The 25,249-nt window shown below is 39.9% G+C and overlaps 2 protein-coding genes and 1 long non-coding RNA gene across 6 annotated transcripts in view; 2 read left to right on the forward strand and 1 right to left on the reverse strand.

Moving 5' to 3' along the window:
* The window catches only part of GOLM2 (golgi membrane protein 2), a 127,900-nt gene extending 103,937 nt beyond the window's left edge, over nt 1-23,963 (forward strand). For 2 of the 4 annotated variants that reach the window (XM_050799521.1, XM_050799523.1), the window contains exons 9-10: nt 10,917-11,084; nt 21,519-23,963. In XM_050799521.1, the coding sequence (XP_050655478.1) occupies nt 10,917-11,084; nt 21,519-21,589 (239 nt within the window). In that variant the 3' untranslated portion in view covers nt 21,590-23,963. The remainder of the gene's footprint in view (nt 1-10,916; nt 11,085-21,518) is intronic. The other 2 variants (XM_050799524.1, XM_050799525.1) reach the window with 1 other exon arrangement.
* Nucleotides 1-25,249, forward strand: part of EIF3J (eukaryotic translation initiation factor 3 subunit J) — a 670,767-nt gene that overhangs the window by 487,224 nt on the left and 158,294 nt on the right. The window lies entirely within an intron of this gene.
* On the reverse strand, nt 10,140-21,615 carry LOC126959899 (uncharacterized). The gene is made up of 3 exons (XR_007727660.1): nt 21,517-21,615; nt 13,306-13,416; nt 10,140-10,969 (listed from the first exon to the last, which is right to left on the reverse strand). It is a non-coding gene; the product is annotated as an uncharacterized LOC126959899 (long non-coding RNA).

Here is a 25,249-nt window from a genome sequence, read left to right on the forward strand (position 1 = left end):
AATGCAGTAAAGCACAGAAAAGGAAATAAAGAGTATAGAGATTGGAAAGGAAGAAATATAACTGATAAGCTAATATTATTTGTAGACAATATGATTTTATATGTAGAAAACTCAAAACAATGTATAAACAAATGTATTTAGCAAAGTCATTACATGCAAGATTTATATACAAATTATATTTCTATATATAGCAGCAATAAACATAGTGAAACTTTTAAAAAGAAACTTTTCAATAGCATAAAAACATCAGATACCTTGAAAAGTTCTTACAAAAGATTTACAAGAACCTCTATAAGCTATAAAATATTGTTGACAGAAATTAATACATAAATAAATCCATGTCCATGGATTGGAATGCTCATTTTTTTAATTATGTCAATTCCTCACAGATTAATCTAGAACTTCATTGCCATCCCAAGTATAATCCTGGCAGGATTTGGGGGTTTTGGGTGGAATCTGATAAGCTGACTCTAAAATGTGTATGAAAACTGCAAAGGAATAAGAATAGCCAAGACAATTTATAAGAGTAATAAACTGTAAAGACTTCCACTATCAGATATGAAGATTTATTATGATTTTTTTTTTTTTTTTTTTTTTGGAGACAAAGTCTCGCTGTATTGCCTAGGCTGGAATGCAGTGGCGTGATCTCAGCTCACTGCAACCCCTGCCTACCACATTCAAGCGTTTGTTGCCCAGGCTGGAGTGCAGTGGCACAATCTTGGCTCACTGCAACCTCCACCTCGCAGGTTCGAATGATTCTTCTCCTTCAGCCTCCTGAGTAGCTGAGATTACAGGTGCATGCCACAACACCCGGATAATTTTTGTATTTTTAGTTAGAGATGGGGTTTCACTATGTTGGCCAGGCTGGTCTTAAACTCCTGACCTCAAGTGATCCACCCACCTCAGCCTCCCAAAGTGCTGGGATTACAGGCATGAGCCACCGTGCCCGACCTACTGTGCTATTTTATACAAGGGACTTTAACATCCATGGATTTTGGTATTTGTTGGGGTCCTGGAACCAGTCCTCACTGGATACTGAGGGAGGAACAACTGTATTCACCATAAATCACTTTGTAGGATCAATTGACCTCATCAGTCTGGTACATAATGGCCCAGGCCTCACGCATACAAAAACATTTGTAAAGCAGAATATTTCATGGGCTCAGAGGTTATCTCTCAGAATCCAGCCAAGGGCCACTCCTGAAAACAAAGCTTTCTTTGGAATGTACAGGGTTTGAGCAACCACGACATACATTGCATCACAACAGGAGATACATTCTGAGAAAGGTGGTTTTTAGTTGATTTCATCATTGTGAACATCATAGACTGTACCTACACAAATCTAGATAGTATAGGTTTGCCTTGGAAATGGGGAGATGGTAAGGTTGTTCAGATGCTGTTAGGTATAAATTATAGCTACCATACTTCTTTCATTTCCTTGATTTCTCTTTACCTTCCACAAGTCCAGTCAATCAGTCAATAGACTGCTCCCTGTGCCTACTATATGCAGGGCCTATATATACCTTGAGATAGAAATGTGGTCTTTTTGCCCTAATATGTTCCTGATAATGAAATCAATTCAAAAGCCAGTCAATAGTTTTCCTACAATTGTTTTGTGTAAAAAGCCTGCAGTAACATTTTTGTTATAGTTTGTATACCCCAGCCTCCCATCTCTCATGATAATAACTCATATCTCAACAGATTATAAGTCATCATGTGTCATTTACCTTCCGGATACTTGAAATAGTCACAACTCTAGGTATTAAATTGAATAATGCAAGATAAGTTGAATGTGTTAACTACCAAATGAATAAATGAAATGATAGTGAATATTACCAATAGATGGCTAGAAAAAAGAGGTTGCCGTCCTTAAACTTTCTTTTTCATTCTCTCTAGGTTTATTGTAACTAGATCTAATAGTTTCATGTTGCTTATAATAGTGGCAATATAATAAATTAATGACATAAAAATATAAACTTAAAAATAAAATAGTTGAGAAATTGAAACCCATAAATGAACATTGGACTAATGAAGCAAAAGTGACTTATCTTGATGTTTCCTTTGACTTTTGTACAGAATTAAAATATACAGCCTAGTTTTTCTTGATTGAAATACCCTTTTGTGATTAAGAAATGTTATTATCCTCTTATTTTCTACTGGTTTTTATTTTTGAACGTGTTTCTATTTTATTTCACCAACAATTTAAAACTATCTTTAGGGCCAGGTGCGGTGGCTCATGCCTGTAATCCCAGCACTTTGGGAGGCTGAGGTGGGCGGATCACAAGGTCAAAAGATCAAGACCATCCTGGCCAACATGGTGAAACCCCATCTCTACCAAAAATACAAAAATCAGCTGGGTGTGGTGGCATGCACCTGTAGTCCCAGCTACTGGAAGGCTGAGGCAGGAGAATCTCTTGAACCCGGGAGGCAGAGGTTGCAGTGAGCTGAGATCACGCTATTGCACTCCAGCCTGGCGATAGAACAAGACTCCGTCTCAAAAATATAATAAAATTTTTAAAAACTATCTTTATTTACCAAAGACTGCCAAAGTCATATGAACTTCAAAAGCATGCAGGCTAGTTATTTAATTTACGAGTTCATTTATTTATAGGTCAGTGATACCATGTAGATAGTATACAAACATACATGTGTACCTGTACACATAATACAGACAGACAAAAGTAAAGACTTTACAACTTTGATTTTAAAATTTTAGCCATGAGGCCGGGTGTGGTGGCTCATGCCTGTAATCCCAGCACTTTGGGAGGCCGAGGTGGGCAGATCATTTGAAGTCAGGTGTTTGAGAGCAGCCTGGCCAACATGGCAAAACCTGGTCTTACTAAAAATGCAAAAAGAAATGTAGATGGGTGTTGTGGTGTACCCCTGTAATCCCAGCTACTGGAGAGGCTGAGGCAGAAGAATCGCTTGAACCCAGGAAATGGAGGTTGTAGTGAGCTGAGATTGCAACACTGCACTCCAGGCTGGGCGACAGAGTGAGACTTCATCTCAAAAAAAAAATTTTTTGGCCGGGCGCGGTGGCTCAAGCCTGTAATCCCAGCACTTTGGGAGGCCGAGACGGGCGGATCACGAGGTCAGGAGATCGAGACCATCCTGGCTAATACGATGAAACCCCGTCTCTACTAAAAAAATACAAAAAAAACTAGCCGGGCGAGGTGGCGGGCGCCTGTGGTCCCAGCTACTCAGGAGGCTGAGGCAGAAGAATGGCGTGAACCCGGGAGGCGGAGCTTGCAGTGAGCTGAGATCCGGCCACTGCACTCCAGCCTGGGCGACAGAGCGAGACTTCGTCTCAAAAAAAAAAAAAAAAAAAAAAAAAAAAAAAAAAAAAATTTTTTGGCTGGGCGCGGTGGCTCAAGCCTGTAATCCCAGCACTTTGGGAGGCCGAGACGGGCGGATCACGAGGTCAGGAGATCGAGACCATCCTGGCTAACACAGTGAAACCCCGTCTCTACTAAAAAATACAAAAAAAAAAACTAGCCGGGCGAGGTGGCGGGCGCCTGTAGTCCCAGCTACTCGGGAGGCTGAGGCAGGAGAATGGCGTAAACCCGGGAGGCGGAGCTTGCAGTGAGCCGAGATCCGGCCACTGCGCTCCAGCCTGGGCGACAGAGCAAGACTCTGTCTCAAAAAAAAAAAAAAAAAAAAAAATTTTTTTTTAAATAAAAAATAAAATTTTAGCCGGGCGCGGTGGCTCAAGTCTGTAATCCCAGCACTTTGGGAGGCCGAGATGGGCGGATCACGAGGTCAGGAGATCGAGACCATCCTGACTAACACGGTGAAACCCCGTCTCTACTAAAAATACAAAACTTAGCCGGGTGCGGTGGCGGGCGCCTGTAGTCCCAGCTACGCGGGAGGCTGAGGCAGGAGAATGGCGTGAACCCGGGAGGCGGAGCTTGCAGTGAGCTGAGATCCGGCCACTGCACCCCAGCCTGGGCGGCAGAGCGAGACTCCGCCTCAAAAAAAATAAATAAATAAATAAAAAATAAAATAAAATAAAATTTTAGCCACGAGAAATGGCTATATTTGATTTCTCATTTAACATTTGCTTTCTCATACCTTCCCAATAAAACTCACTAGTTTAAAAGGATAGTTGTAGTCAAAAGTATCAAACTATGCCTTTGTAAATTGAAAAGGTTAAAGTTTATCTATTCCACATGACCGAAGCTCTTACTGAATTTCTTTTTTTTTTTTTTTTTTTTTTTTTTTTTGAGGCGGAGTTTCACTCTTGTTGCCCAGGCTGGAGTGCAATGGCACGATCTCGGCTCACCACAACCTCCGTCTCCCAGGCTCAAGCAATTCTCCTGCCTCAGCCTCCCTAGTAGCTGGGATTATAGGCATGCGCCACCACGCCCAGCTAATTTTGTATTTTTAGTAGAGACGGGGTTTCTCCATGTTGGTCAGGCTGGTCTCGAACTCCCGACCTCAGGTGATCCACCCGCCTCAGCCTCCCAAAGTGCTGGAATTACAGGTGTGAGCCACTGCGCCCGGCCTAGCTCTTATTGAATTTCTTCTCTACTACTTTCTGAAGTTTGTAGTCTGATATTTGAGATGTCTTACAGAATGTCTAGCATTCTGTGTGAAGTTTTATTGTGTTGTTTAATGTGAATTGAAAAGTGCGTTAAATTTTCACCTGATTAGGTGATGTGGAGCATGTGAAGTTAGACCAGATGGTATATGAATTAAAGTAAAATGTATGAAAAATTACTTCATATGCATGCAATACATGCTTATTATATATTTAATATACTTTAGCTCACTTAGCTCAGAAAAGGAATTTAAATATTGAAAATAATCTTTTACAATTTTTCAAACTTAATACAACTCAAAGACTTTCAATAGCTAGTGGGTGTGTTGTTTCTTTGTGTTCTCATGTTTAAACTATTGGGATGAAGCTATCTTGTTGCTGATAATCAAATCATTTTCAGCTGGCCACCAGAGTGAAAATAATATTCAAGTGCACAATTGAATTTTGCAACAATATAAGGAAATACGGGATCCAAACTAAATATAATTACTTTGTTACTCCCCTAGCTGGGCACAGATTTAACAGTTTTGTTACTGAGCAGCAGAATTGTACTAAAGGTTGTAAAAAGTTGAAATGCCTCAGAGATGAAGTCTGCTATTTAATTCCTGTTAAGACACATCATAAGCCGGGTGTGGTGACTCACACCTGTAATCCCAGCACTTTGGGAGGCTGAGGCTGGCAGATCACAAGGTCAGGAGATTGAGACCATCCTGGCTAACACAGTGAAACCCCATCTCTCCTAAAAATACAAAAAATTAGCCGGGCGTGGTTGGGCACCTATAGTCCCAGCTACTCAGGAGGCTGAGGCAGAAGAATGACGTGAACCCGGGAGGCGGAGCTTGCAGTGAGCCGAGATTGTGCCACTGCACTCCAGCCTGGGTGACAGAGCGAGACTCCATCTCAGAACACACACACACACACACACACACACACACACACATATCATAGATTTATACCATCAAATGATAACTTTGCCCTCATTACTTTTTTCTCTTCTTAAATATTGTCATTCCCCAAGATCACTTCCTTGACTTATAGCTATTTTCTGTAAATATTTATTTCCTAAAATAAATTATATTCTGATAGTTTAACCGATCACCTTGAAATTTATGAGTTTTAAATCTACATGCTTATCTCTCACTTTGCACCTAGATTCTAGATCCATATAACCATGTGTCTATAAAACATTTTCGTTTGGATGTCATACTGTAGCCCCAAATTCAGTTTATCTAAAGCAACATTTGCTTTCTCATACCTTCCCAATTTGGGTATAGGTAGCATTAACTGTAGTTTCCAGACTAGGGTTTGGAATAATCCTTTGACTCTTTCTGCTCTATTATGTCATATATTCGTTTTGTCATTTTCAAATGTATCTGATTCATCAGTTTCTAACATTTCCTCCATCTTCCTAGTGTAAGTCCTCATAGCTTCTTACCTAAATAGCTACTGGAGATACAGTAAGGCATAAGGCAGATCAGATTTCTGTTCTCAGGGAGCTTAAAAGAAATCTTGACTACTGGTTATTGCCTCCTACATAATGTTCAAACTCACTCTATCAAAAGGAAGCCAACTGAAGCCACTGTCTCCATGTTCAGATGTTACTTTCTAGAGCACTATGCAATAGCACACATACCATCACTTCCTAATTTGTTTACTTATCTGTTTTCCTTACTATACTCAGTTATAGGAGATGAAGATAGGATATTATTTTTGCTTTCTATTTTTATTTTTGAGACAGAGTCTCATTCTGTCACCCAGGCTGGAATGCAGCAGTATGATCATAGCTTACTGCAGCCTGAAACTCCTAGGCTGAAGGCTCCTGAGTAGCTGAGACTACAGGTGTGCGTCACCATGCCCAACTGTAGATTTATGATTTATTTTTGTATCACAGTGCATAGTGCAATACCTATCACATACATCAGTGAACCATGGATGGATGAAGGAGCATTGTAGATACTTCCATACACTTTGTCATTGGATTTAAACAGTGACCACAAGTGAATAGAGGAGACTTTTTTTTTTTTTTTTTTTTTTTTTTTTTTTTTTGAGACAGAATTTCACTCTTGTTGCCCAGGCTGAAGTGCAAATAGAGCAATCTTGGCTCACTGCAACCTCCGCCTCCCAGGTTCAAGCGATTCTCCTGCCTCAGCCTCCCAAGTAGCTGGGATTACAGCCACCCGCCACCACGGCCAGCTACTTTTTTGTGTTTTTGATAGAGATGGGGTTTCTCCATGTTGGCCAGGCTGGTCTCAAACTCCTGACCTCAGGTGATCCACCCACCTTGGCCTCCCAAAGTTCTGGGATTACAGGCATGAGCCACCATGCCTGACCCTGTAATTATCCTTAATTTGCTTGTTGAAACTTACTCTTTCTCATATAAATCCAGTCAAATTAATCTTTTCACTGTCTTCTAAATACCCCATCTTTGTTCTTACCTGTTCTTTCAATGCTTCTTTCTTTCCCTGTCATAGTCTAATATAATTGCCTTCTTTTTGAAACTTTCCCTTCTCTCACATTGACACGTTGCTCTTAAATGTTGAATAAGTTAGCAGTCTGTTATATTGATCAATATTATGCATTTTTGTCTGTACCATTATATTCATTCAATGTTTAATGCAAAGTTTGTCTGATCTCCTTATCCTGATTGGCAACTCTGTGTAGTTGATTCTGTGTTTTTCAACTTTTGTTGTCTGTGAGAATGTTGGAAGCCCAGTATTAAAGGTTAGCTATAAATATTTCTCCAAACACGATGATTCTGTATATATAATAGCACAGATCACTATTTAACAAAGGGCAATTGTGTCATTACTCATTCTTGTTGATATGTTTATTATCTCTGAGTATCACTGTAATTATAGTATTAAAATTTTGACTAAATTTAGGCTAGGCAGATCATCAAACACCTAAAAAAAGGAAATTTTACATTGTTCTGTTGGAATATTATAGTAGGTACAAGTGGGACATTTCTTTATTCCATGTCTGACAATATTAGTAAATGATATATATTTTTTTAGTACCTTGTCTTAGCCTAATTTTTTGAGTCTTCTGTATTTCATAACTTTGATTTTAAAATGAAGGCCGGGTGTGGTGGCTCACTCTGTAATCCCAGCACTGTGGGAGGCCGTCTCAAAAAAAAAAAAAGAAGGGAGGGTGTGGGGACAACAGGAGACTGAAGTAATTGGAGTAACTGGGGCCAATAAAAAGAGCCCCAGTTTGGGAGGCGGGCAGATCACCTGAGGTCAGGAGTTCAAGACCAGCATGGCCAACATGGTGAAATCCCGTCTCTACTAAAAATACAAAAATTAGCCGGTCGTGGTGGTGGGCGCCTGTAATCCTAGCTACTTAGGAGGCTGAAGCAGGAGAACCACTTGAACCTGGGAGGTGGAGGTTGCAGTGAGCTGATATCGGGCTACTGCACTCCAGCCTGGGCGACAGAGTGAGACTCGGTCTCAAAAAGAATAAAAAAAGAAAAAATATAGATTTCTGTAAATCTCTTTTTACTGCTTATATTGACATCATTTATTTTATTATTCAAAAAGAGATAATAAAACTCATCAAAATGTTTGATTTATAATTAGGAGACAGAGTATTTTCTTACAAATAGCCTACCTATTCTCCTGTATGTTTCTTTTCTCAAACTCTATTTCATCCACTTTTCTATTTATTTATTTATTGTACATACTCCAAGCTTATACTAGAATAGTTTTAAAATGAATTCATGCTCTTTTTATTGGCCCCAGTTACTCCAATTACTTCAGTCTCCTGTTGTCCCCACACCCTCCCTTCTTTTTTTTTTTTTTTGAGACGGAGTTTCACTCTTGTTGCCCAGGCTGGAGTGCAATGGTACAATCTCAGTGAGCGGCAACCTCCGCCTCCTGGGTTCAAGCAATTCTCCTGCCTCAGCCTCCCAAGTAGCTGGGATTACATGCATGCACCACCACGCCTGCCTAATTTTGTATTTTAGTAGAGACAGGGTTTCTCCGTGTTGGTCAGGCTGGTCTTGAACTCCCAACCTCAGGTGATCTGCCCACCTCGCCGCCTTTTCTTTTTTTTTAGACAGTCTTGTTCTGTCACCCAGGCTGTTGTGCAGTGGCCCAATCTCGGCTCACTGCAAGCTCTGCCTCCTGGGTTCACACCATTCTCCTGACTCAGCCTCCCCAGTAGCTGGGACTACAGGCGCTCACCACCACGCCCGACTAATTTTCTGTATTTTTAGTAGAGATGGTGTTTCACCGTGTTAGCCAGGATGGTCTTGATCTCCTGATCTTGTGATCCGTCCGCCTTGGCCTCCCAAAGTGCTGGGATTACAGGCGTGAGCCACTGTGCCCGGCCACGCCCGCCCTTCTTTAAAAGCCTCTGTAAGTGTAATTTGTCCTTTAATGATTTTCCTGATGGACTCTTTACCCAACAATTAGAAATACATTGGCTTGATGATGTGATGAACCATCTGTAGAATCGACCAGTACCCCCATAATTCTATTTGTACTTAACCTTTCTTTCCAAGCAAAGGAAGCTGTTAATTTTTTTCCTGAGTGTTCCATTGCAATGTAAATTTTACTTATTTATCTATTTATTTATTTTTAGAGATAGAGTCTTGCTGGGGTGCAGTGGCACAATCATAGCTCACTATAACCTCAAACTCGTGGCCTTAAATGATCCTCCTGCATCAACCTCCCAAGTAGATAAGACTACAGAAACCCGGCTAATTTTTTTTTTTTTTTTTTTTTAAAGAGAAGAGGTCTCACTCTGTCACCCAGGCTAAAGTGCAGTGGCAATATCCTAACTCACTGTAGCCTTGGACTCCTGGGCTTAAGCAGTCCTCCTACCTTAGCCTCCTGAGTAGCTGAGACTATAGGTGTGGACCACCATACCCGGCTAATTTTTGTATTTTTTGTAGAGATGGATCTCACTATGTTAACCCAGGCTGGTCTCGAACTCCTGGGCTTAAGCAATCCTCCCACCTTGGCCTCCCAAAGTACTGCTATGACAGGCATACGCCACTGCACCCAGCCTGCAATGTAAATTTTTGAAATATATTTTTTAAAATTTAGACCTATCACAGAAAGTTGTTAAATTTCTAAGTCTCAAATTCTTGCATTATTAGGAAGTTAATTTTACGGATTAAAATAAATCTACTTTTATGCTAAGTTAAACTTAATGTCTAAGTATAGTTTTAGTTGTACTTGCATTTCTAATTCAGATCCTAGTGTGCCTAACTTTTTTATTTTCAATGTCTAATTGTTGAATAGTTTTCTACAGTAGGTATTATGTCTATTTATCTTCTTCTTTTTTTTTTTTTTTTTTTTTTTTTTGAGATGGAGTCTTGCTCTTGTCACCCAGGCTGGAGTGCAATGGCACAATCTCGGCTCACTGCAGCCTCTGCCTCCCAGACTCAAGCAATTCTCCTGCCTCAGCCTCTTGTGTAGCTGGGATTACAGGCACCTGCCACCAAGCCTGGCTAATTTCTGTATTTTTAGTAGAGATGGGGTTTTACCATGTTTGCAAGGCTATTCTCGAACTACTGACCTCAGGTGATCCACCCACCTTGGCCTTCCATAGTGCCGGGATTACAGGTGTGAGCCACTGCACCAGGCCTGTCTTCTTGATTTCTAATGGTTATGAATGTGTACAATATAATGGCCTGATATAGGTCAGTTTTCTTAAGATTCCATTGACTTTTTTAAAAATCTGGCTTAGGAAATGAGAAGAGATACACCAGAATTACTTGAGGTGTTTTTTTTTTGTTTTTGTTTTTTTTTTTTTAAACCACTAGGAATTCTGATGGCTTACTTTCTTTGCCATCCCTTTTTGGAAATCCAAAATGTACGCCACCATACCTAGCTAAGTTTTGTATTTTTTGTAGAGAAAGGTTTTGCCATGTTGCCCAGGCTGGTGTCAAACTCTTGAGCTCAAGCGATCCACCCACCTCAGCCTCCCAAAGTTCTGGGATTACAAGCGTGGGCCACTGCACCAGGCCTAGATTTTCAAATTTAAATATGTATCATATCTAGTAATAAAATAATGTATTCTCCTAAAATGTTAATTTAGACACACTTATATTGGAGAAGTCATTGGTTATTATGAAAACATTCCTAAAAATGGTGCCCATTTCTTTAAGAAATCATTCAAATCTTAAGTGGCAAGCACTAAAATTAACACAAAAGAGAAATTCTTTTTTAAAGAGAAGTTATGTATTTTCAGAGTCTTCGCTCTTACATACTTTTGTCTTGGATAACCTTCACAAAATGTATCCTTTTATATCCAGTACCCCAAAAGTTGCCAGGTTTCACTTGTCTACTTTCTGGTCTGCCTTCAGTATAGATTCCTTCTTTTCTTCTCTCTTTACTCTTGAATTAATCCTCTACCTACTTCACAGGCCGATTCTTTGATGAGAATGAATCCCCTGTTGATCCGCAGCATGGCTCTAAACTGGCGGATTATAATGGGGATGATGGTAACGTAGGTGAGTATGAGGCAGACAAGCAGGCTGAGCTGGCTTACAATGAGGAAGAAGATGGTGATGGTGGAGAGGAAGACGTCCAAGGTGAGCGTGGGCCTGGCCTCCATGCTATAACCATGAAACCCACCTCTAAGTTTTTTGGTTGAATTTGTGTAGAATTTTCCCTACCTATTAGTGGCAGTGTAACCTAAATTTTTTGTTTTTTCTTTGAGATGGAGTTTTGCTCTTGTTGCCCAGGCTGGAGTCCAATGGCGCGATCTCGGCTCATTGCAACCTCCACCTTCCAGGTTCAAGCGATTGTCCTGCCTCAGCCTCCTGAGTAGCTGGGATTACAGGCATGCACCACCACGCCTGGCTAATTTTGTATTTTCAGTAGAGACGGGGTTTCTCTATGTTGGTCAGGCTGGTCTCAAACTCCTGACCTCAGGTGATCCACCCGCCTCAGGCTCCCAAAGTGTTGGGATTCCAGGCGTGAACCACCGCGCCCAGCCAACCTCAGTATTAATACGAAGAGGTTCTGTGCAGTTTTTCAGTTTTATTTTGAAAACTGTTTTATAATAGTGGCATTTGTAAATCTGTAAATTATTTTAATTTTTTAAAATTTTGGTTATCATGTGTATTATTGATACAGCTACAATTTAAAACTTAGAATCTTCAGAAATTTTAGAATTAAATTGTTTAAAATGACTCTAGACTACCTAAGGCAAATGCTCCTAGAAAATACACTTTTCCAATTTCTCATCTAAAAACATTTCATTACAAATATTGCCCAGGTAGCTTTTTCGTTATAAGGAAAGCCACAAAGGGAATGGTCTTCTCCACACTGAAGATAAGATTATTTCACCACTGACACAGCAGAGGAAGGCTAATTTTGAATTTTTTCTGAGAGGCTTAAAATTTATATTTTAACAATCAATGTGTGAAGATTTGTTTTATATTTATTACACAGATTCAACATATTTTTCTTATTCACTGTTACTTCTGCTGAGCATTTAACTTAATGAAAGTTCAGAATCTACCTGTGTGCATGCAGCCCTACCCATGCATGCATATCAGTGTTTTTCTCTTTTGCAAGTTTTTAGGCCAGTTTTCTGCCTGCTTATATTGTTTAGTAGTATTTGTGGAGCTATTTCTCTTTTCTGTAAAAGTTGATTGTGACCTTAGTGGGTGATACGTTAAATTTTTATGTGATGCATGGAAATTTTTCATCATAACATGCTTGATTTCTTCCTTACCTGTTTTTAAAGTAATTAAATTTTTATTTAGGCTTATGACAAGCATTGTTTTTATAAAACCCAGAAGAAAATGTAGTTGTTCTACAAAATTATATGGTTTGTAGAAAAAAGGGAAACTAGAGACTCTGACTTCTACCTAGGCACTGTTATAATAGTTCATTTAGTTTAGGAAAATTATGATTACTGGGGATAGAAAAGAGATTAATATGTGCTAGGAGTTATATAAGGTTATATTTATAAGAATTTCTCAAACACTTTTTGGTAATATTGATATTGATATACATATAACCTTACAATATTATGTACTTTTTCTGTAATCTCATCCTTTTTTCATAAATTTTATCTTTTTTTTCTCATTGCTTTTGTGATTTGTTTGGATTATATTTGTTTGCAATTATTTATAATGTTTTAAGATTTTTTCATGCATGTATATCATATCAGCAATTAGATTGTAAGCTCTTGGAGGGCAGGAATTTTTATTTATTTTGCCTTCCATTTTGTTTGTATCCTTTTCTACCTTCATGCCCACCTCCCACAGTACTTTGTGCATTACCCACCCGCCACAGTACTTTGCACGTTGTCATTAACTGATAATTATATGCTTTTCTCATTGAGCTTTTATTCTTATAACTGTGACTAGGGTAATAACTCTTTAACTTCTGGTCTTATAAGCTGCTTGGTTTACACTTTCAATATTCTCTAATTTTTTTAAGGGCTTTTTCATCTCATTGGATAATTTTGAGATTTTTATTATAATGGTTTATCTCAGTCTTTGTTTTCAGTCATTTCTTATATTTTATCTATCTTAAAGTTGGTAATTGTCACAAAATTTTGATTTAATATTTGTATGGGTTTCAATCTATTGTACGTAAATTTATTTTCAGTGCCTTCTCTCTCCCTCTCTTGTACTCTTCTCCTTCTTCCTCCCCTGGTTCTCACTGCCACCTTCTACTTCAAGTCCCCAAGACCCTCATGTTGTCCTCCCATTCCTTTCACAAGAAAATAGATTCTAAGGATTGAAGAAATGACAAAAGATGATGTCCTCAGTGAAGTAGAGAAGGGGTTGTTACCTTTTTGGATTTCCCTGTTTGCAAGTTAATCTTACTGGAACTGAGTGTTGCCATTTACCATTTCTTGTCTCATTCTGGCATTCTCTAGATGATAGTGGCAGGATAGGGCACCTATAAAGGGGACCAAGAACAAAAAGATGCAGGAACATCAGCTCCAACAAATAAAGAGGGCTAAGTAAGGAATACTGAGGAGACTTAAATAATTGGTTTTTGTTTGTTTGTTTGTTTATATTTTTTATTTTTTGAGACGGAGTCTTGCTCTGTCACCCAGGCTGGAGTGCAGTGGCGCAATCTCGGCTCACTGCAAGCTCCGCCTCCTGGGTTTACGCCATTCTCCTGCCTCAGCCTCCCAAGTAGCTGGGATTACAGGTGCCCACCACCTCGCCCGGCTAGTTTTTTGTATTTTTAGTAGAGACGGGGTTTCACCATGGTAGCCAGGATGGTCTCGATCTCCTGACCTCGTGATCCGCCCGCCTGGGCCTCCCAAAGTGCTGGGATTACAGGCTTGAGCCACCGCACCCGGCCTAAATAATTGTTAACATGTTCCAGGGATTCTTTTTTTTTAATTGAGATGGAGTCTTGCTCTGTCACCCAGGCTGAAGCTGAATCTTCCTGTTGTAGAGTTGATTTTTTTTTTTTTTTTGAGACAGAGTCTCATGTCATCCAGGCTGGAGTGCAGTGGTGCAATCTCAGCTCACTGCAACCTCTGCTTCCAGGGTTCAAGCAATTCTCTTGCCTCAGCCTCCCAAATAGCTGGGACTACAGCCGTGCACCACCATGTCCATCTAAGTTTTGTATTTTTAGTAGAAATGGGGTTTCACCATGTTGGCCAGGCTGGTTTCAACTCCTGACCTCAAGTGATCCACCTGCCCCAGCCTCCCAAAGTGCTGGGATTACAGGCATGAGCCACCACACCTGGCCATCCAGGGATTCTTTAGGTATATTATTGACTGTCCAAAAAGTAGGGAGAGGTAATTATGGCTGTTCCCTAATTTATCAACAAATTGGATTCCAAGTGTTCATTACTGTGCCAATGTGGAAATAATGGTTGCGTTCCCAGTACGGTTTGTACTTGTAGCCAAAGCAGGCAGAACATAGAGTAGAAAAAACATTAGTCGGCCAGGCACAGTGGCTTACACCTGTGATTCCAGCACTTTGGGAGGCCAAGGCGGGCGGATCACCTGAGGTCAGGAGTTCAAGACCAGCCTGGCCAACATCTCTACTAAAAAATACAAAAATTAGCTGGGCGTGGTGGCAGGTGCCTGTAGTCCCAGCTACTCAGGAGGCTGAGGCAGGAGAATTGCTTGAACCCGGGAGGTAGAGGTGTGATAAGCCGAGATCGCACCATTGCACTCCAGCCTAGGTAACAGAATGAGACTCTGTCTCAAAAAAAGAAAGAAAGAAAGAAAAAAAATTAGTCTAGAATCAAGAGATAGTCTATGTATTGCTTTTCAAGTCACTTAAACTCTCTGGGCCACAATTTCTTCATCTGTATGAAGACTGCTGAATTAGAATACATGATCTTTCTCAGTTTTAAAATTCTGTGGCCACATTCAAGTTGGAATCACTATATATATAACACAAGTATTATTAGAAAATACGTTTCAGATTTCAGGATGTCTGAAACAGATCTATTCCCAAATCCATGAAAGAAGGTAGAAACTTTATTGCCACCATTGTGACTCTACAGCGAAAGATAACAAAAAATGAAGCACACACTTAGTGTTCTATTGATAGGGGCTCTTCTCTGCTCTCTAGTAGTAGGAGTAGTTTCTTAAGTTGTGAGGTCCCTAGGATTAGAGATTCCAGCTGCAGGATAAGATTCTGGCTTCACCTAAGTATACTCTGGCTTTGGTCTCCAAAATTGTATATTATGAATTGAGGCTTTGGCAGCATATCTGCCAGTAGGGAGCTGAAGCATTCCAGCCTTATCTCTGATACCTGTTCATTACATTATTAATCATTGGGGTCAGCACTACTTGTAGAGTGTTTTGTAGAATTAAGTGAGGCCTAGTTTTCCTGTGTTTACAATTATTTATATATATAATTATACATATAAATTATATATAAATATTTATATAAAATATACATCCTTATATATTTTAATAAAAATGTGTTTGCATATTTATATAGATATATAAATGGTTATATATTTATATTATATATTTATATCATACATGTATAATATATTTCTACTATATATTTATAATATATTTCTATTATATATATATTTATATATATATATTTATATATATATATATATATATATATTTTTTTTTTTTTAGACAGGGTCTCCCTCTGTCACCCAGGCTGGAGTGCAGTGACATGATCATGGCTCACTGCAGCCTCAACTTCTTGGGGTCAAGTGATCCTCCCACCTCAGTCTCCTGAGCATCTGGGACTACAGGCACGCACCACCATGGCTGGCTAGTTTTTTGTATTTTTTGTAGTGGCAGGGTTTAGCCGTGTTTCCCATGTTTCCCAGGCTGGTCTTAAACTCCTGGACTCAAGCAATCAGGCCACCTTGGTCTCCCAAAGTGCTGGGATTATAGGCATGAGCCACTGCACCTGGCTCCTCACTGGCTTTTTGCCTTTTTGCTCCAAGTTCTTGCTTTTTTTTTTTTTAATTTTTTAAATTTTCTAAGATGGGGTCTTGGTATGTTGCCCAGGCTAGTTTCAAACTCCTGAGCTCAAGCTATCCACTTGCCTCAGCCTCCCAAAGTGTTGGGATCACAGGCGTGAGCCACTGCACCCAGGCGATAGAGCTTTCTTTCTTTTTTTTTTTTTAATTTTGTCGCCCAGGCTGGAGTACAATGGTGTGATCTCAACTCACTGCAACCTCCCCCTCCCAGGTTCAAGCAATTCTCTTGCCTCAGCCTCCTGAGTAGCTGGAATTGCAGGTGTCAGCCACCATGTCCAGCTAATTTTTGTATTTTTACTAGAGACAGGGTTTCACCATGTTGGCCAGGCTGGTCTCTTTGGCCAGGCTGGTCTTGAACTCCTGACTTCATGATCTGCCCACCTCAGCTTCCCAAAGTGCTGGGATTACAGGCGTGAGAAACCACACCCAGCGATGGTAGCACTTTCTTTTTTTTTTTTTTTTTGAGACGGAGTCTTGCTCTGTCGCCCAGGCTGGAATGCAGTGGCGCGATCTCGGCTCACTGCAAGCTCCGCCTCCCGGGTTCACGCCATTCTCCTGCCTCAGCCTCCCGAGTAGCTGGGACTACAGGCGCCCACAACCGCGCCCGGCAAATTTTTTGTATTTTTAGTAGAGACGGGGTTTCACCGTGGTCTCGATCTCCTGACCTTGTGATCCGCCCGCCTCGGCCTCCCAAAGTGCTGGGATTACAGGCGTGAGCCACCGCGCCCGGCTGGTAGCACTTTCTTTAATGGAGGTAGCCTTTCTTGACTTCAGAGGGAATTTAGGAATTATTTAATAAATTATGGATGTCTTTAAAATATTTCCTTTAATATTCATTTTACCTTGATGAACTATATAATATTTTGCTGCTTCCTAAAGTGAACTAAAATACTAGTTCTTTTTTTTTTTTTTTTTTTGAGACGGAGTCTTGCTCTGTCGCCCAGGCTGGAGTGCAGTGGCGCAATCTTGGCTCACTGCAACCTCCGCCTCCTGGGTTCACGCCATTCTCCTGCCTCAGCCCCCCAAGTAGCTGGGACTACAGGCGCCCGCCACTATACCCAGCTAATTTTTTGTATTTTTAGTAGAGATGGGGTTTCACCTTGTTAGCCAGGATGGTCTTGATCTCCTGACCTCGTGATCCGCCCACCTCGGCCTTCCAAAGTGCTGGATATAGGCGTGAGCCACTGCGCCCGGCCTTTTTGGGATTTTGTTTGTTTGTTTGCCTCAGCCTCCCCAGTAGCTGGGACTACAGGCTCCCGCCACCACTCCCGGCTGAATTTTGTAATATTTTTAGTAGAAATGGGGTTTCACCGTGTTAGCCAGGAGGGTGTGATCCGCCCGCCTCGGCCTCCCAAAGTGCTGGGATTTGTACAGGTATGAACCACCGCGCCTGGCCCTTTTTGGAATTTTTAAGTGAACAAATGAAAAGCGAAATCAGGATAAGAGCAAATGTCTAGGAACAGAAAAACAAATCTACTCCCAGCTCATGTACTTAACAAACATGATCTAGTTCCTAAAATTATTTGGACCTGTAATCATCTTCTCAGGAAAACAGAGATAACAACTGTGTTATCTCTGTTTTGTGTTACACTAAAATATTACACTAAAATATAACACTAAAAATATTACACTGAATGGTGTGAACCCGGGAGGCGGAGCTTGCAGTGAGCCAAGATTGCGCCACTGCACTCCAGCTTGGGCGACAGAGCAAGACTGTGTCTCAAAAAAAAGCCCAAAAGTGGCTGGGCGCGGTGGCTCATGCCTGTAATCTAGCACTTTGGGAGGCCAAGGCAGGTGGATCTCCTGAGGTCAGGAGTTCGAGACCAGTCTGGCCAACATGGTGAAACCCCGCTTCTACTAAAAATACAAAAAAAAAATTAGCTGGGGGTGGGGGGGCACCTGTAATCTCAGCAACTCGGGAGGCTGAGGCAGGGGAATTGCTGGAACCTGGGAGGCGGAGGTTGCAGTGAGCCGAGATCTCGCCATTGCACTCCAGCCTGGGCCACAACAGCGAGACTCCCTCTCAAAAAAAAAGAAAAAGAAAAAGCCGGGCCCTGTGCCTCATGTGAGGCCTGTAATACCAGCACTTTGGGAGCCCGAGGCAGGTGTATCACGAGGTCAGGAGTTCGAGACCAGCCTAACCATTGGTGAAACCTCGTCTCTACTAAAAAAGAAAAATAAAAAAGTTATCCGGGCATGGTGGTGCATGCCTGTAATCCCAGCTATTCAAGAGGCTGAGGCAGGAGAATCGCTTGAACCCGGGAGGCGCAGGTTGCAATGAGCCGAATTTGTGCTACGGCATTCCAGCCTGGGCAACAGAGTGAGACTCCGTTTCAAAAAAAAAAAAAATTCCAAAAAGTAAAGACACCTTTTCCTTTCAATAACTTTCCTATTACATTTCTCGAAAATTATCCACTGCTCCATGATGATTAAGTCTTAATTTAATTGTTATATTAAAGTCCTAAAAGATGTGTTTATAGCCATAAGGTGAGGTTCTATAATGTGGATCCTAAGGAGAGCTTTCTGGAGAGGTGCCCATGATTATTTTCCCTTTTGAAAACAAAGATAGGCTGGGCGTGGTGGCTCACGCCTGTAATCCCAGCACTTTGGGAGGCTGAGGCGGGTGGATTACCAGGTCAGGAGTTTGAGACCATCCTGGCTAACACGGTGAAACCCCGTCTCTACTAAAAAAAGACAAAAAAAATAGCTGGGCGTGGTGGCGGGTGCCTGTAGTCCCAGCTACTCGGGAGGCTGAGGCAGGAGAAGGGAGTGAACCTGGGAGGTGGAGCTTGCAGTGAGCCGAGATCGTACCACTGCACTCCAGCCTGGGCGACACAGGGAGACTCCGTCTCAAAAAAAAAAAATTCTTTTTAAGTAAAGAGTTCTTTGATAAGAAATTGATTAGCATGTATATAAAGTAAAAGTGTGAAAATTGATATAATTTCAGTCTTTAACACATATTAAGACAGATTTGGGATTATCATACCTAGTGGATTATACTATTTAAAGATATCGCTTCTCGGGCTTTTGGCTGAGATCAAGTGTACTATTTAAAGATAGATCATTTGTTAAGAATATGGGGTAGTCTGGATGCAGTGGTCACAGCTGTAAACCCAGCACTTTGGGAAGCTAAGGTGGGCAGATTGCTTGAATCCTGGAGTTAAAGACCAGCCTGGACAACATGGTGAAACCCTGTCTCCATAAAAAAAATTAGCTGGGCATGGTGGTGTGTGCCCATAGTCCCAGCTACTCAGAAAGTTGAGGTGGGAGGATCCCTTGAGCCCTGGGAGGTCAAGGCTGCAGTGAGCTGAGATTGTGCCACTGTACTCCAATCTGAGTGATGGGAGTGAGACCCTGTCTCAAAAAAAAAAAAAAAAAAAGTGGAAAATGGTTGTCCGAAATTCTAGAAATGAAAATTTCTATAAGTTTAACAGGAAAGTTGTTGAAAAAGAAAGTTGGTTTGTTTGACTTTTTTTTTTTTTTTTTTTGGAGATAGGATTTAGCTCTGTTACCCAGGCTGGAGTACAGTGGTGTCATTTCTGCTTACTGCAACCTCTACCTCCTAGGCTCAAGCAATCCTCCTACCTCAGTCTCCTGAGTAGCTGGGACTACAGGTATACACAACCATGCCTTGCTAAATTTTGAATTTTTAGTAGAGACTGGGTTTCAGCATGTTGCCCAGTCTGGTCTCGAACTCCTGAGCTCAAGTGATCTGCCTGCCTCTGCCTCCCAAAATGATGGGATTGCGAGCTTGCACAACCATGCCCGGCCTGTTTGTCATTTTTGAAAGAAGAAAGTTTTAGAGTGTTAAAACCTCTCATACCTAAAGTAATAGTTTTCAGAAAACTATAGTATACGTATGAATTTAGATTCCAATGTATAACTTCATTTAAATTATATTAACAAAAATTAAGCTATTGGGTAATAGTATCTGTGAACCAGAATGTAAGAAAAGTGATTTTTTAAGTCTGCAGAGAAGCCAAAAGATATCATAAAAATCCATGGTGAAACCCCATCTCTACTAAAAATACAAAAATTAGCCGGGTGCAGTGGCGGGCGCCTATAGTCCCAGCCAAAAAAAAAAAAAAAAAAAAAAAAAAAATTCCAAGTACTCCAAAGGGACTCTCCAAGGCTCTGATCAAAATACTTTTCATTCTTGTTCTAATATAATTTTAATAATCTTGGCTGAGGCCGGTGGATCACTTGAGCCCAGGAGTTCCGGACCAGCCTGGGCAACAGGGCAAAATCCTGTCTTTACAAAAAATACAAAATGTAGCCAGGTGTGGTGGCGTGCACCTGTGGTCCCAGCTACCTGGGAGGTTGAGGTGGGAGGATTACTTGAGGCCGGGAGGTCGAGGCTGCAAGTGAGCCATGATAACACCACTACACTTGAGCCTGGCCAACAGAGCAATATTCTGTCTCAAACAAACGAACACAACTCTTGAGCAGTCTCATTTCAAGACCTGTAATTTGCAGCAAAATTAGAAAAGAAGGATTGCTATTGGCAGGTAAACTGACAACAAGGCAAAGTGACAACTCATAGCCAAGAAAGAACCAGAAAAATCTGTAATAGCCAAATAAATCAAACTCCATAGCACTACTTGGAGTAATTTAATATAGCTACTCAAAGAGGCTTTGAGGATTTTATTAACAGTAATCTTTTTTTTTTCTGTTTAGTTAAGAAAAAGTTAAATTTTGGTTGTTATTCTCCATTTAGGAAGCCAAGAGTAAGCTATTTGCAGAGAGGCAAAGAAATTCACTAAAATGTTAAATGTTGGGATTATAAGTGACTTTTATTTTTCTATTTTTTATAATTTTTATAAAACTAATATTGGATACTTTTATAATTAGGAAAAAAATTGATTTTTAAAAGCCTGAAAATGTGTACAGAAATGTTTCTACCAAAGCTTTAATTTAAAGAACTAATTATCATCTATATAGAAATAATATATTTAGGCTGGGCACTGTGACTCAACGCCTGTAATCCCAGCACTTTAGGAGGCCAAAGTGGGCAGATCACCTGAGGTGAGGAGTTCAAGACCAGCCTGGCCAAGATGGTAAAACCCCATCTCTACTAAATATACAAAAATTAGCCAGGCATGGTGAACAGGTGCCTGTAGTCCCAACTACTTGGGAGGCTGAGGTAGGAGAATCGCTTGATCCTGGGAGACAGAGGTTGCAGTCAGCCAAGATCGCGCCACTGCACTCCAGCCTAGGCAACGGAGTGAAAGTCTGTCTCAAAAAAAAAAAAAAAACTATATTTATATAAAAATATTAACTTCTCAATATTTGTGGGTTCCTAAAGTTTTGCTAGCTATGTCTATCTGGCTCTATCTCTGCTTGTCTGTCATCTATGTCTATTTTTTAAAGATTTGTTAAAATTAATCTTGCAAAATAGTTCCACATACTTTTCACTCTTTAGCCAAGCAGCTAAGAAATAGAACACTCTTTGTACCAGGTATAAAATAACAAGCAGGAAACTACCTTAAGGCTGAGAAAAACTGAGACATTAATTGGATTTCTGCAGTGATTTAAAAAATAATATGTTGATACAAAATTATTTTACTTACAGATGATGAAGAACGAGAGCTTCAAATGGATCCTGCCGACTATGGAAAGCAACATTTCAATGATGTCCTTTAAGTCCTAAAGGAACGCTTCAGAAAACCTAAAGTGCTGTAAAATGAAATCATTCTACTTTGTCCTTTTTGACTTTTGTTGTAAAGATGAGTTGTATCAGTTGTAAAGATACATTGAGATAGAATTAAGGAAAAACTTTAATGAAGGAATGTACCCATGTACATATGTGAACTTTTTCATATTGTATTATCAAGGTATAGACTTTTTTGGTTATGATACAGTTAAGCCAAAAACAGCTAATCTTTGCATCTAAAGCAAACTAATGTATATTTCACATTTTATTGAGCCGACTTATTTCCACAAATAGATAAACAGGACAAAATGGTTGTACAAGTTATATGTGGCATAGCATAACCACAGTAGGAACAGAACAGATATTCAGCAGAAAACTTTTTATACACTAATTTTTTTTTTTTTTTTTTTTTTTTTTTTTGAGACAGAGTTTTAGTCTTGTTTCCCAGGCTGGAGTGCAATGGCACAATCTTGGCCCACTGCAACCTCCATTCCACCTCCTGGGTTCAGGCAATTCTCCTGCCTTAGCCTCCCAAGTAGCTGGAATTACAGGTACTCGCCACCATACCCAGCTAATTTTTGTATTTTAATAGAGAGCTAATAATTGTATATTTAATAGAGACGAGTTTCACCATGTTGGCCAGGCTGGTCTTGAACTCCTGACCTCAGGTGATCCTCCTGCCTTGGCCTCCCAAAGTGCTGGGAGTACAGGTGTGAGCCACTGCGCCCAGTCTACACACTAATTCTTGTTAGCCCAACAGCTGTTCTATCTACCCCTCATTTCATGCTCAAGGAGTCATACCTAGAATAGTTACACACAAGAGGAAAAACTGGAAGCCAAACACTGGACAGTATGTATACAAAGTCACCTCCCTACTCCTTTTATTTTACAAGAGTGCTGATGTGTTTTGGCAGATGAGCTTTCAGCTGAGGCCTGATGGAAGTTGAGATAACCTGCAAAGACATAACAATATTTATGAGTTATATCTTAATTCTTGAAATTGTGGAATGCATGATTGACAATATAGTTTTAATTTTTATTTTTTCAAGTAATACCAGTACTATTTAACTATAGCCAGAACTGGCTAAAATTTTTATATTTTCAGAGTTGAAGTTGGTGAAGACATTCATGATTTAAACACCAGATCCTGAAAGGGGTTAAATCTACTTTGAAATGAATCTGCAATCAGTATTTCAAAGCTTTTCTGGTAATTTTAGTGATCTTATTTGACTAGACTTTTTCAGAAGTACTAAATAAGGAATTTTAACAGGTTTTTATTAATGCACAGATAAATAGAAGTACAGTGAGGTCTATAGCCATTTTATTAAAATAGCTTAAAAGTTTGTAAAAAAATGAATCTTTGTAATTACTTAATATGTTAGTTAAGAACCCATCAAGCTTATATTTGCTGGACTTACAAATTATTTTAAATGCATTTATCTTTTTTGACACTATTCAGTGGAATGTATAAACTAGCTAATCCTTGTTTCTGATTTAAAGCACTTTTAAATCTTATCCTGCTCCCTAAAAACAAAAGTAATTTTTGATCAAAAGGTTTTGATCACAAGGGGAAATTTAAGATTGTTAACCCTGTTTTTCAGAAGGGCTACTGTTAATTGTACATAAACATGAAATGTGTTTTCCCCTGTGTACTAACAGATTCTAGTCAAAATTCAAACTTATAGTGGTAAAGAAACAGGTTGTTCACTTGTTGAGGTGCAAAAATTCTTAAGACTTCTGTTTGAAATTGCTCAATGACTAGGAAAAGATGTAGTGGTTTACTAAAATTGTTTTTCCACCATGTCAAATTAAACAATTCATACCTTTATAGGATCAGGCCTACAATGAATAGGTATGGTGGTTCACAGAATTTTTAAAATAGAGTTAAAGGGAAGTGATGTACATTTTGGGGACATTAGGGTAGGGAGATGAATCAAAAAATACCCCTAGTAATACTTTATATTTAATACTGCAAAAGCTTTACAAATGGAAACCATGCAATTACCTGCCTTAGTTCTTTTATCATAAAAACAATCACTTGGTTGGTTGTATTGTCGGTATTACTTATACAGCAACATTTCTTCAATTAGCAGTGTAGACATTTTATAAACAAATCTTGGACCAATTGATAATATTTCTGACTGTATTAATATTTTAGTGCTATAAAATACTATGTGAATCTCTTAAAAATCTGACATTTTACAGTCTCTATTAGACATACTGTTTTTATAATGTTTTACTTCTGCCTTAAGATTTAGGTTTTTTAAATGTATTTTTGCCCTGAATTAAGTGTTAATTTGATGGAAAACTCTGCTTTTAAAATCATCATTTACTGGGTTCTAATAAATTAAAAATTAAACTTGTTTCACTGTGTTGCTTATTCTAATACATACACAAACATCACATTCATGAAGTAAATACATTTTAACACTAAAATCTGAGTAAGTTTAGCACTCATTTTAAGTTAAGCTAAACTAAAAAACCAAAACCAGATATTTCTTTTCTTTTTTTTTTTTTTTTGAAACAGAGTCTCACTCTCTTGCCCAGGCTGGAGTGCAGTGGCACATCTCGGCTCACTGCAATCTCTGTCTCCCAGATTGAAGCAATTCTCCTGCCTCAGCCTCCCAAGTAGCTGGGATTACAGTCACGTGCCACCACACCCGGGCAATTTTTGTATTTTTGGTAGAGACAGGGTTTCACCATGTTGGCCAGGCTGGTCTTGAACTCCTGACCTCAGGTGATCCACCTGCCTTGCCCCCCAAAGTGCCCCCCAAAGTGCTGGGATTACAGGCATGAGCTGCCATACCCGGCCTGAAAACCAAATATTTTTACACCAGGGCTCTTTACTGTAGGTCTAGTTTATTCAACAAATATTGAATGCCTATTATGTGCCCAGCATTGTTCTAGGTATTAAGATAAGTGGATAAGATAGACAAGGTCTCTGTTCACATGGAGTGTACATTCAAGTGGGGGCAGACAATACACAAGTAAATAAATGAACAAGATAACTTTAAATAGTGTTAAAGAGCTATTAAAAGTTTTGGCCCGGCATGGTGGCTCACGCCTGTAATCCCAGCACTTTAGGAGGCCGAGGCAGGCAGATCACCAGGTAGAGTTCGAGACCAGCCTGACCAACATGGTGAAACCCCGTCTCTCTTAAAAATACAAAAATTAGCTGGGCACGGTGGCGTGCGGCTGTAATCCCAATTACTCAGGAGGCTAAGGCAGGAGAATCACTTGAACCCAGAAGGCGGAGGTCGCAGTGAGCCAAGATCATACCACTGCACTCCAGCCTGGGTGACAGAGCAAGACTCTGTCTCAGATAAATAAATGAATGAATGAATGTTCTAAGATTCCAAACAATTAGGTTTTCACTGAACTAAAACATTACAGTTATGTGGCTGGAATGTAATAAGCAAGGGAGAGAGATGAGGCTGAAGAAGTATGGAGGGGTCAAGATAGGAGAGTCTTGTAAGTTTAGGTATTGCTTCTGACCCATAAATGAAAATGAAGCAAATATATATGGAAAGATGATTTTAGGAGAAATGTGAATATGACTTCAAAATCATTTCTAAAATATGACACACTGAAAAAATCTTAAGATTGTGTCTTTTGGACTTCTCATTCCTGTAATCATGTAACAACAAAAT

This window comes from Macaca thibetana, chromosome 7 (assembly GCF_024542745.1).
Source record: "Macaca thibetana thibetana isolate TM-01 chromosome 7, ASM2454274v1, whole genome shotgun sequence".
In the NCBI taxonomy this organism is placed as follows: domain Eukaryota; kingdom Metazoa; phylum Chordata; class Mammalia; order Primates; family Cercopithecidae; genus Macaca; species Macaca thibetana.